The sequence below is a fragment of the Semicossyphus pulcher genome, unplaced genomic scaffold (assembly GCF_022749685.1).
Source record: "Semicossyphus pulcher isolate SPU_LCO1_2020_fin unplaced genomic scaffold, fSemPul1.0.p SCAF_20, whole genome shotgun sequence".
NCBI lineage: Eukaryota > Metazoa > Chordata > Actinopteri > Labriformes > Labridae > Semicossyphus > Semicossyphus pulcher.
In genome coordinates, this window is record NW_027211694.1 from 23,378,547 (window position 1) to 23,391,594 (window position 13,048).

Here is a 13,048-nt window from a genome sequence, read left to right on the forward strand (position 1 = left end):
GCTCCTCATTGGCTGAACGAATAATGCAACTATTGAAAATCACATCATGGGTTTGTGACGCTGTGGAGAAAGTTTGGCAAAAAACATTAGATTTAAACACTTTATTTATATTAATTACCTTAAATTAATCATTTTAAATGTTCTCCTATGCATTGCAGGTTCCAATTTTTTCCCTCTGTTTTGTCATTGATTATACCATATTAATAAATCAATAAATCACCTTTTAAGACTTTCATCTGTTCTTTTATTTATTAGACGGGACAATTATTCTGCACGGCTTTATAAAAACTGTTTTAGAAGGAAATATTTGTCATCAAAGTAATTCTCATTTCCTTTTTCAAACATTTTTTCCTTGTTTATGTTTTATTCTCTCATTCTCTGATGCCACAACAATGGGTGTGTAAGAGCTACTTATGAGTGTACATTTATAATTTTCAAAATAAAATAACCAAAAGATCTCATAAGTAAAAAATAAAACACCAGTTTGCTCTTTGTGCATTACTTACAAATTAAACAGTAATGTCTTTTGTTTATTTCATCACGGGACACAAATGAAGACAGAAATCAAAATCGAACAAAAACAGTGACCTTTCTTCCCTTTCCACTTTGCCACAAAAGATATTTTCTTTTATTTTGACACTAAACTTTTTAACCTTATATACTGAACCAGAACAACAGCAGCAAATACTCAAAGCAATGTTTCTGAACAAATAAAAGCGCCTTAACTTCAGCACAAGCTGTGCAGAACCTTCAGTATTCTATGAACTGAAAACACAAGCGTTGGTCCAGCTCATTTAATACCTTTAACTTTCAAAACAAAACCGATCTTAGCATCGTGTGGGGTCTGTAGGGGTGGGGTGGGGTAATTGGGGCTTTAGGGAAGTTTAAAATCAGTTCAAGCTGACGGACAGAACTGGACTGATCAGAGAGAAAGCAGGCAGCGATGAGGAGACGCTCACAGCTCTACTGCTTTACTCTGCAGCCCATACTGTGCATACGGCTGCATTAAATATGTGTGTTTGTGTGTGTGTGTGTGTGCATGTTAGTGTAAGTGTATAGCATGTTGGTCTATGACAGACAGGGCAGTCATAATATCCACATCAGGTCCTGATGGATGGAGATGCTCTGGATTCTGCTCCTTGCTGGGGCCTGATAGAACGCTGGAACACCCCTCCGCTCTGCTCGTCTCCTTCTATCCTTCCTGCCTTTCCTTTTCTTATGTTTCCTTGCAGCTCTGTTTTCTCCTCAGGCTTTGATCTCAGGGGGCGACGTGTACAGCGGCTCAGAGTTCTCAGCGCCCAGGTCCTCTGAGGAGGAACAGCAGACAAACAGAGGAAGAATTAGAAGAATCATATTATCTCTTCACCTCAGCAGTGTGCTGATGCAGGAGTCAGTCACAGTTTCCAGAGGTTTATGAGCAGATGTTTATACGCCTGGGGTTTTGCTTTACTGCTTACAACATTAAAATTCATATTGGGGATTTAAAGACATAAACTTGTTATACAAATTAAGCAGTGTGTTCATACAGCATGCAGTCACAGTCGTCTAAACAATTCACATCACAGGGATCCCCTTGTATCAGCACAAAGAACTTAATTGGCTTTAAAAAAAAAAGAGGGGACTCTGCTGTTTTTATGCATTAAGATAAATCTACGCAGCACATTAGAGTACATTCTGATATTTTGCATGGTTTGCTTTCACAGTAATTACAGTATGCACCTGCCTTCTGGTGTTTATTTTGTTGTTTTCCGTCTCTTATCTGTTCCCCTCTGTTTACATTTCAGGTGTGTGATCACACCCCAGCCAGAATGATCCATGGAGGGGAGTTAGGTGAAGGTGTGTATGTGTGCAAAAGGCAGGAAGGGTTGGGGCTGTACAAACCTGGAGTTAGTAATCTTATTGTGTTGTTATTTCTAATTAATTTGTTTATTTTGTATCTTGCACTCTGTACAACTAATTTTACTTTTGTTATTGCTTGAAACAACTGAATTGTCAAAACTAGAATTACAGACATTACAATAAAAATGATAACAGGAGGATGTGTGGAGTTTGAAAGGCAAAGTGGGGACGTTCTAATTTGTCTCTCACTCAGATTTTAATGGTTTCGATGACAAACAGAAGTGAAACCAATTACTAACTTTTTATAGAAAACAGTTGACGTCTGTTTTCCCAGAGAAAATGATACCGAGATTTTCTTATTGATCTTAAGAATGAGCTCAGGGCTCAGGACTGGTTTGTGTTCAGTGTCCCGCAGCCTGTCCCAGTTTTATATAAATGACAGCTTAAAGATCTTTACCAGGAAGGACACACTTCCACAGGCCGTAAGTTTTCCCCACAGCCGTCTGCCACAGACGCAGCGTGCCGTCCTCAGAGCCGCTGGCGTACAGCTCTCCATCCGGACTGAAGCGAACACAGTGAACTGGACCAAAGTGACCTTTATACGACTCTGCAGACAGGAGGAAAAACATCAGCGTTAGATGGGACTGGTGTCAATATTCCCGTAGAATGGAACAGAACTTCCTCTGGGATTAATAACGTTCTTTTCTAAAGGGAATACTTTTTTAATTTTGCTTTAGTTTCTCCAAAGTACTGTGACAGGAAATTAACAATACAACCAAACAAAAACCAAATTCCTAAAAATCTTGAATTCATATTTTTTAATTGATTAGTTGTTTATTTACTGGGTCTGTTTAAAGAAAAATACCCTTAATAAACAAAATTCAGAATAAACACCATAGCCCCTTTACACTGCAGGTTCAAGGCGGGATTATTACGCCTCTGTTATGCCTCGTCTTCTATGTAAAACGCACAGAGGCTGAATGGTGGGGTGAAGCTGTTCAGCCGCTGAGCCGACATCGGAGGTAGTAACAGAGACGAACCGGCATCAGTGTAAACGGTGGAGCCAGCAGGGCAGAACAGTGCCGTGTGTATGTGAAGCACGTGCTGTTTACATGTCACGTGCCTTTTGTTTCCGCAACGTCAGAGCGCTGTGTAAAAACACACACTGTGAAGGCTTTAGGCTGGCATTGCCTGTTTCAATGTAAACTGGCAAAGGCTGCACGACAGCGTAGCTTTGTTACAGCACTGTGGCGCAAATGCAATGTAAAAAGGGCTCCTGAAAGAAGGTGATTCATGCAGCTTTCAGTAAAGAGCCCTTGGAACCTAATCCTAAGTATGTTTTTCCTTTAGATTGTAGACAGTAGCTAGCAGCCAGTAGTAGTTCATGTCTTGAAACTGGAGTAACACTAAAAGCTCACACTGTTAAATGTCTCTAAAATGTGACGTATAAACACTCCTCACCCAGCTCCTCTTTACTGCTGTAGTCAAATTTGTAGAGCTTGAAGTCTTCTCCTCCGGCAACAAAGAAGTCTTTCTCTGGGTGGAGGGAGGCGGAGTTGATGGTTGCCGGGGCCTCCACTGTTTTGATCAAGTCCAGGCTGGAAGATTAACAAACAAGATAAATGACACATTTCATTGTTGGTTCTGTGAAGCTAAAGGTGGGCAGAAGATGTCACACCTTTGGCCATATTTGTGTCAAATTTTGTCTTTCCATCCTCACTAATGTGTACATAATACTACTGAAGAAAAAAACCTTTTAGAGTGGATCAATATGAGAAAAACAAAGACAGGAGATGTAAGTGTTCTGAAGTGGATCTCATTAATACCTCAGAGCGTTGTAGAAAGCGATGGTCTTTCCATAAGTAATAACAAGAATCTCTCCATCAGCCACGTACTCCATGCTGCTCACAGACGTGTCAAACGTCAGCGTCTTCACCTCCTCCATAGAGCTTCTGTCCCACAGCCTGGACACACACACACACACACACACACACACACAAACTTCATTAAGGACTCTGGTGTGCGAGCTGACGGAGAAGTGTGTTGTTTCACAGCTGAAAGTCTTACAGTGACACAGAAGCCCACTGACCGTATGGTTTTGTCATCTGCAGCAGAGAGGATCTGCTTGTCGTTGTTGCACCATAAGGCTTTTTTAATGGCTGAGGTGTGACCGGCGATCTCCTGAGGTGCTGCAGAGACACGGATAAGACAGCTTGTTACAGAGGCAGAAAAAACACAAATGTAATGGTTTGGTTGGATTAACTTTACTCCTCTTGTTTTTGGTAATGGACCGAGATTCAGAGACTTTCACCTGCTCCTGATTTCTAACCAGATCCATCAGCAGTAGGGAGCAGTGCATCACCAACCAATGTACAATTACAGGAAGAATCCCAGAGGAGAGGCCCGTTTTAAACCCGATAAAAAGATGAACCCACATGTGTCTTTGCATGAGACAGCTTCCTCTCTACACATTCACCTACCTGCTTCAGGGTTGCTGAGGTCGTAGATGCGCAGCAGCTTGTCGTTTCCTCCAGTGAGCAGACAGCTGCTGTCCTGAGAGGAGAGGCAGAAGAACGTTATAAAACCCAACCCAACTCATCACATCCTCATAAATACAAGCAGGATATTAGGTGGAAACAGATTAATAAATATGTTTTAGAAACTTGACGTACCTGAGTAAAGGTGACAGTCTTGACGATGTGTTTGTGTGCCAGTGTGAGGACCTCGTCTCCGCTCACTGCATCCCACACCTTTCTGAAAAGGACAGAGGGAAGATTTTAAAGCAGCTGCAGTCATTTAATGTTTGTCGTTGCCAAGAATTAATTTGAAAGCTGGCTTTGTTCAGGGAGTTAAAAAAGCAAATGATGAAGAAACACTTTCAGATTAACCTAAATATTACAGTTAAGTGATGTCCATCATTAAAATGTGCGCAATATGCTGAACAACAGTACGATGGTGTTTGGTGAGAAACACAGTTTAAAGATAATGCACATCAATCAAGCCATGGAGATGATCAGTATCTTGATAATAAAATACTTCTACAGTGTTAGTCTCAAGGGGAACAGCTGGTTAATTTTTGGTTTGGACATAAGGCCTTTGGGGCCCAGCGTGTCAGTTAGTTTGTTTGGATCTAGCTAAGTTAAAGTGAGCCCGCTTTGTGATGCTGAAAGTTATGGGACATTTGATCATCATGCCTTTCCTGGTGTTTGAGAGTACGACTGAATTTGTGATATTACTAATGTTAAGCCTTTTGGACTCAAGAGAGCTGTGTGATATCTGATCATGTCCTTAAATGAGGTCATATTCTGGATGACTGGATTATCTGACAACTGTATCAAGTCACAAAAACACTGTATGCGTCTGTCAGGACTGTACTGTCCACTCACGCTGTGAAGTCAGCTGCGGCGGTGGCTGCCTTTGTGGCGTCTGAGTTCAGAGTGGCTCCCCAGACAGCGCCTTTGTGACCCAGAAACGTTCCTATCCAGTCCCCTGTGTCTCCCTGGCGCAACATGGGCTTGCCATCTGATGAAAGAAAAGGAGTGAGGAAACAAAGGTTACAGCTAAGGAGGAGAGAGGGTACCAGAACATGACAGCTGACAGGAAATCTAGGTATACTGAAGTCAACAGGTGTATCACAAACTGTCTCACTTCGATGACATCTGATTTTTGCTTTTCAGGATGACACATTTACAGAGTTTAAGGACAAATCAAAAGAAGTCTGTAGTGTTGAACAAAACTTTAAAGCCAGGATAAACAAGGAAGTTAAAGGTCTTACTGTGTTTTATAATGCATAAAGGATGGGGAATAGATATTTAGCTCTTAGCCTGGGTGTGTTTACCAGACGTTAAACGTTAGGACCATCTTCGTCTATTTAATAAAGTTAATATATGCCCTGTGGTCTCACCCTTGCAGGCGCTGATGAGGAAGTAGCCGTGGGGAGTGATTCCACTGAAGGCCAGGTCCACCACAGGCCGGGTGTGACCGGAGCAGGTGAGCGGAGTCTGTCTCATCGCCATGGTCCTCCAGCCGGCTCGAGACGGTTCGTACTGAGGGAGGAAACGTTAACACAACGCTAGCGGTTAGCTAGCCGGCTACCTAGATGGGTATGCTAGCGGGCTAAAAGAAAGAAAGACAACGAGCTACCAGCTGTTTTGTTGATTGATTTCCGTTGGTATGACGGTTGGACTATGAATTATTGAGAATTACGAATGTAAGTTTGTAATAATAAACGGCGGGTCTCCCTCCCAGCAAAGGAATGGCTAGCGTGCTAATAGCTACAACATTGCAACTAACTAGCAACGTGCAACGCGGCGTAACACCGCTGAGATGATATAGCCGGTAGCCACAGCAAAGGTAATACTTCCGGTGTGATATTTACACAATAAAAGTGTCCCGTTTCAAACTGTCCGCTAACTTAGGTGTTTGAGTTTTCATTATTCAGCATATAAATGAAACACTATAGGATAAATAACTATAAGAATTTATTTCTCACGAATTTGTGAAATAATCAATCAATAATCAGTCACTTGAAATACAATTCCATCGTTTATATTTAGTTTTTTTTGTTTTACAATAACAGTTTATCTAGTTATTTTTTTAAAACTGAACCAACTGACCAATTTTGACGATTATGTATTTTCCTTATAAGCAGAACTTTGTCAGATTTACAGGGGCCTGCGTGCAAATGACATTATACGTAATTATTATACTTTTTAATGTATACTTATTGCAATTATACTTTATTACATCTTTTATAATCTTACAGTGTACTTGTGAATGACAATACTTAATTTGCAGATTAAAATTAGTTACACAAAATATAATTAAATACATGATAAAGTGGCCAACTCCTTTAATAGAGCAAATTAGGATATCATTTGATTTTTTAATACTATTTGATATTATTATTAATCTAAGATTTAAGGGTAAAAACTCCAAACCAAATAAAAATTATTGTTAAATGTTTTATTCTCTTGCTTTTATTCTGAAGGCTGGAGAACGCTTATGGTAGGATAAAGGCACCTCAGGTGTGCTGCTGCCCCCTGCAGGCATACCTGATTTTCACACTGTTGAATCACGATTACACGGTAATAAAGTGTTTATCAGCTGTATCATTGTTTTTTTTTATTTCAGCAGAGCAACCCAGTTAGCTGTTACCCAGTTAACAGCTACCCTGTTAGCTTGCTTAAACTTAATTATGGTTAATATTCATCTAAAATATTTGTTTTTATGAGAATGTGATTATAAAGGAGCTTTGAAAGGTGTGATAAAAATACAGATATAAAGAGTATAAATCTTTGTATGATCTCTGTTTACTTTTTTGTATATGGTTGTAATGTATGATTTCACATTTAAAGAATGCACAGAAAAATAATGAATTGCTATGAAGCACTGTGTTATTGTAAAACCATAACTTAGACAACATGTTATTGTTTACAAAGACGTTATAAATGTTGGTATACGCTTTTAGATGCGCTCATGTCCAGGACAAATAGACAAACATTGTATTATTAACATTTTATTAACTTACATGAATAAACTTTTTCACTCCATTTTAGTCATTTGACCTCTAACCTATTTGTGAAGTTACAATCAAATCAATAATTAATATGTTTATTTGTTTTCTTGTCTGATCTGATTGGATTTAACACACATATGTTTTAAAATAAATCATAGATAGGCCTATAATATAAATATCAAGAGCTTGTGCATAGTGACCAGTCTGCTCTCCAGAGGGCGCATCCTCCTCCCCACCCCCTGTGTGATGATGATGCTGGTAGAGCTGGAGAGGCTCCACACCGTGTGAGGCTGCAGCAGGATGATGACAGGCAGCGGGGAGAGTGCCTTGCTTCACGGCTGCGGGCAGAGATGGCGTCCTGGTGCCGGTGAATAAGCAGAAAAACGGAGCAGAGGGAGGGGAAGAGGATGCGGGCAGCGGAAGATGAGGAGCTGCATCATTTAGAGCATCACATGGCAGAGGAAGACTTTCGATGAGGAGGAAAGCGCTGTGAGGATTTTCACGGATGTTTTTTGTTCTTTTTTATGAGATTTGAAGCAGAGGTGTGATTCCTCCGAGGAGGGGCGGTGGGGGTTTGTTGTCCACCTCAGCTGTTTCTCCCTCCGGCGGGGCTCTCTGCTCATCCGACGCAGGGAGGAGAGGGCAGCAGGAGGGAGGGAGGGAGGGAGAGGGAGAGAGGGGCGATGGCCGCCGGAGGAGCAGGATGCGGGGAGACGGTGGAGCAGTGCCGGGCCGAGGTGGAGCGGCTGACCCGGGAGCTGGCGGAGGCCAACCGGGAGAAGGTCCGTGCGGCGGAGTGTGGACTGGTGGTCCTGGAGGAGAACCAGAGCCTGAAGCAGCAGTACGCGGACCTGGAGGCCGAGCAGGAGGCGCTCAGGCTGGAGCTGGAGCAGCTGCAGGAGGTGGGCTCGGCAGGGGTATGGCTCCGACTCCCAAAAGTCACATATAGTTTTTAAAAATAATATCAACTAACGCCATGGAGTGGCTCGTGAGGCTAATATAGTCTGACGTCACATTTCCAGAGCAGGAAATAAGTGAGACAATAATTAAAGATGCACATCACTTCTCTCTCTGTGATACTGCTCACCAGGCTCCCAGTACACCTGCTGGACAGCGAACAATAGACAGGCCCAGATCACTACAGAGCCAGTTCTTTACAGTGACTTTAAAAGTAACTTCCTGTGTAGGGCTGCGACTGACAAGTCTCACCAAGATGAGATATCATAAAGATTCAATGCAGAATCCTTAAACTCATAAATAGTGTTTGCCAATTTTCTTTTCTTCTACACATTTAAATGAGAAACAGTCAGTGAGGGGGTAACGCTACATTCATGAGGGTTGATCCATATCTGATCGTTAAGGTGTGATATGTCAGCTGACAGTTAGTGGTGTACATGACAATCCGACCACTGGGAATCATATATCAATCATTAAAGGTGAGTTCTCTACCTTTGTAGTGCTGTCTGAATGCATAGTGAGAATATTAAACCTGCATAATGGACTTAAAGTATCCCACAATGCATTGAGAAAAAGTGTGGACCTCTGATTGGCCCAATAATCTCTGCAAATGCACAAAGGCTCTGATGCAGACTTTTCATAGTGTGCCCTTTGTGTGGGTCAGCACACCTGCAGACCTTCCTGTCGGACTTTCACAGAGTTTGAAGTGAAACTGGTGAATGTGACGTGGCTGCCCCGCCCCCCCGCTTCATGTAAACGAGAAAGAATGGATACAGAAGGGAAGAAAGCTGTTATGAAGTTCATTTGTGACAGCATCTGACTCGTGCTTATCAAACATATTATCATACTTTGCACTGAAGATAGCAATGAAGTAATGAATGGTCTGAGTAGCGTACTAAAGTGTTTCTTATTTTGCAGATGAGTTCAGTGTAAGGTCCCTTCACCCTGAATGTTGAGTAGTGAATGATTTCAGACTCAGCCAGCATGCTCCCACATGTTAGAAGAAACCACTCGGACCTTGTGCAGCCGGCTGCTTGTTGTTTGTAGACAGTATTTGTTGGCTGGTTTATGACACAGGTCAGTAACTCATGGAGCACTTTGGCTGCAGGGAAACTCCTGCTTCGTGTGAGCACAGGCTGCTCTAACAACCCTCCACCATGTTATCAGTCACATACATCAAACACAACACATGATGGCGTTGATCATATGATTCTGCACAGTGTTCCTTCTCCTCCGGCCGATCGAACCTGATTTATCTCCTCTGAGTCTGATAATCAATAACGAGCTGTGCTGGCTTCCCTTCTGATCCAATCATTTTCTCTTATTGATCAGTGCATTTTCTAGCATGTAGGCTAATGTACAGTTACAGTATTCACCAGTTAATCAGATGTAGTACAGATGAATCAGGGTTTGAAGCTGACTGTGCAGTTACACCCTGAAGGTCAGTGTGTGTGCGTGTGTGTTTGTGAATCACTAACAGGAAGTAGTATAAATGATGTGTCAGTTTGTTATTTTTAAGCGTTGTTCCAACAATAAAGTCGACTTACGACACTTTTTGACAGCAGTGTTCTGGAGGAGTAAACAGCAGACAGGAAGTGAAGCTTCAACAAACTCTTTGTTGGTCGTGTCCCAGTGCAGCCAGAGTGCTACACCTCTGGCTGTCATGGAGAAGGGCTGGGCCATTGATGACGTACTGGTTTATTACAACTCAGGATGTAATTGACCATATTTACACCGTGGCCTTTTTCCTGTTGCGTCACACTCAGGGTGGTAGTCTTGAATACTTTTTCCAAAAGAGAAGTTACATATCGCTTTGTACGACGATTTGTTTATTCACAGCTTCCTGATTGATCTGCATCCGAAACTAAAACAGATAGTTGAATCCTGAGAGACAATGTTGGACTGTATCTCAACGTAAAACATGTTTAATACCAAAACAGATTATCTTTATCATTCTCTGAACCCATCGACCGCCATCTTGGAGCGATGGCGAACATCTAAGGGCTTCCAGTGTAGCCAGCAGGCAGCGATTAAGGACTTTCTTTTCTGTGCGCTGCTTTGTTTACAGTCCATTTAGAGACATGAGAAAAGAGAATGGAGTTTAGGTTGAGAGACGACGTCTAAGAGCGGACGTGGTCGTCAGATGACGTTATGGCGGATGTGTTCCTCTTTCTTATTCCACACCGACTGTTTTTCCTGCATGCAACCAAAGCAGCTGATACGTGATTGGTTAATACTACTCGGACTACAAACTGAAATGAGAACACCTCTGATACCAAAATCCATTGTTGATGAAATCTTTCTAAACACATAAATCCAGAATCTGGTGGCAAAGATTTTTGGTGTCTGACGCTTTCTGGTTTCTGTTTGAAGTCTGAGGTGAATTGTCCAATCACATTTCAGCTGTCATTGCTTGTATGCAGGTAAACGGTCAAAGAGCAAACAAGGTGAATCCCAGGAACCCATCAGGTTTTCATGATCTCTACAGACATCGCCATAGAAGTATCAATTATCAATCAGTAACAACTCCCTTCTCGTATTTCAAGTAATTGGTCGGACTGTAAACAATAACCAGAGCACGGAAAAGAAAGTAGTGGCCTGAATAAGAACCGCTCCCGACACCAGGAGCCCTGAAGAGGCTGGATGATCGTCAGATGATCAAATCTGGTTGGTTCCAGGATTACATAATTGTTAATGCCTGGTGACAGCATAGTTAGCATTCAGACACTTTCTAGCTAGCATTCTCCTCTGATAGTGTAACATGATGCAGTGTGAAAGGCGTAAAGTCAGAGCCAATGGTAAAGTAGTTGAATGCAAATGATAGCTAGCTAACTGTACCTGACAGTCTATCAAATATGATGTTTTTGTGTCCCCTGACTTTCTGTTGTCGTCTATGTTGCTGATCAATCAGGAAGAGGTGAATGATCATGATTTGTTGTTACCTTTAACACAGAAACACGATATCGTTCATGTAGCATAGCTACTTGAGATTCCCACTCGCTGTGTGGACACGATGAATAAACCCTCGGCCTCATTACGGCCATCATTTGGCAACATGCCACGACTCAGGGGACAGAGTGTGACATAGACTGGAGGTTTGAGGACAGTTGTTGCTGTTGTGTTTGACTTATTGTAACCTTTAAAGAAAGGTGTTTCAGTAATCTGTCTGAGAAGTTGGCTTGTTAAAGGTTGTGGTATTTTTATTATTTAATCTTTCGTTGATTGTGTTCGAATGCAAAACTCGAGAGCAGGGAGCTGCGTGTGAATCGAGGCTAACAGTGAAGAGTTTAGTATGCAGAAGATCCCCTCTGTCCTCCATCTTTTTACTTCCTATAATCCCACAGGCTGCATCCATGTGTACACACATCATCTTCATCTAATCTCCATTACAGCCCGGATAACTCAATATCTCTCATTTCATCTCATTTCATCTCATTCCGGCTCATTGGGCTGCTATCGATCCTCTCTGTCACAGGGCGTACTGCTCGGGGAAAGTGCTGATGGGAGGGGCTAATACCTCCTTTATTATCAGTTTCTCTGAAATACAACTGAGATTTACCCATCACAGAATATTCAGATGTAGTGAACCATCACTGTCTTCTGAGAGGTTCTGACTGCACTGAGAATGAAGAGAGAAAGGATTGATCATATTATAGGAAAGCAGAAGAACAGTTTTTTGTTGGTGTAAAATGTGAAAATGAAAATCTTCTGTCCTCACTGACATCTTACGTCTCCTCAAATACACTGAAAGAGTTTGTTTCAATGTGGAAGGTATTTTACACAGCTTTAGGTGGACCGCCTCTGAATGTAATGAGGAAAACAAGAAACTGTTGCTGCCACCAGGGTTCCTTTAAGAAGCAGCAGTTCTTAATGCACTTCCTTCTGATAAACACCAGACTACATATAAACCTAACAATTCAGCAAGTGAAAACACCAAGAAATGTCCTCCATAAATGTATTCAGAGTACCCAATGAAAATACATTTAAAAAGCATTAACCTGGATAGTCAAACAGTGGAAAAGGGAGCAGTAACATCCGCACTGATTAAGAAATGATACGATACAATACAATATGATACGGTGCGATACGATACGATATGATGAGATATGATATGATACGATATGGTTCGATGCAATACGATACGATACGGTGCGGTACGATATGATAAAATATGATACAATAAACCTTTATTAATCACACAACGGGGAATTTTTGGTGTTTAAAAGCAGCAAAGAAGCAACAAAAAAAACACGGTGCACAAAATATTGAACATTTGAAAAACATTTAAACAAACATTAAACAACAATGTATTCCAGGAGCACTTTTGTGACCTCGGATTGGCCTTTAAAATGAAAATAAGAGACCTCACATCTTCATGAACGATTCACCAGCCTCCTCAGTCTGACTCTGACTCTGCGCCCGGCTGACTTTAAGGCCACAGAGTTCAAATCTGGAGTTACATAAAGAGTTTCTATAAATGATTCACTGTAGCATACTTTCCACTCTGGAGCGTGGGCTGGACTGAAACATCACTATTTCATGGACATGCGAGAAACTCAAACACCACTCACAGCCTCCCGTACCGTCTGTGTTTCACTTTATTACTTTTTAAATGTTTCCTATTCTTGTAAATACTTTTTATTCTTGTAAATATTCTTGTTTTCATAAATATAGATTTATATTTGGCACTTTATTTTTAAATTCACTTACTTGGTTTGGGCTAAAATAAAAACC

At 41.5% G+C, this 13,048-nt stretch overlaps 2 protein-coding genes across 5 annotated transcripts in view; one reads left to right on the forward strand and one right to left on the reverse strand.

The window, feature by feature from the left end:
• Window positions 1-179: 179 nt before the first annotated feature.
• Window positions 180-6,160, reverse strand: strap (serine/threonine kinase receptor associated protein). Its single transcript, XM_069671182.1, has 9 exons — window positions 5,744-6,160; window positions 5,226-5,361; window positions 4,512-4,593; window positions 4,320-4,392; window positions 3,929-4,028; window positions 3,666-3,803; window positions 3,301-3,437; window positions 2,297-2,446; window positions 180-1,307 (listed from the first exon to the last, which is right to left on the reverse strand). The coding sequence occupies exons 1-9, from the start codon at window positions 5,853-5,855 to the stop codon at window positions 1,246-1,248; spliced, it is 990 nt and encodes a 329-aa protein (XP_069527283.1). The 5' UTR covers window positions 5,856-6,160; the 3' UTR covers window positions 180-1,245.
• A 1,877-nt stretch (window positions 6,161-8,037) lies between these two features.
• The window catches only part of LOC138599363 (protein bicaudal D homolog 1-like), a 35,588-nt gene continuing 30,577 nt past the window's right edge, over window positions 8,038-13,048 (forward strand). For 2 of the 4 annotated variants that reach the window (XM_069671000.1, XM_069670998.1), the window contains exon 1: window positions 8,038-8,274. In XM_069671000.1, coding sequence (XP_069527101.1) covers window positions 8,041-8,274 — 234 coding nt within the window. In that variant the 5' untranslated portion in view covers window positions 8,038-8,040. The remainder of the gene's footprint in view (window positions 8,275-13,048) is intronic. The other 2 variants (XM_069671001.1, XM_069670999.1) reach the window with 1 other exon arrangement.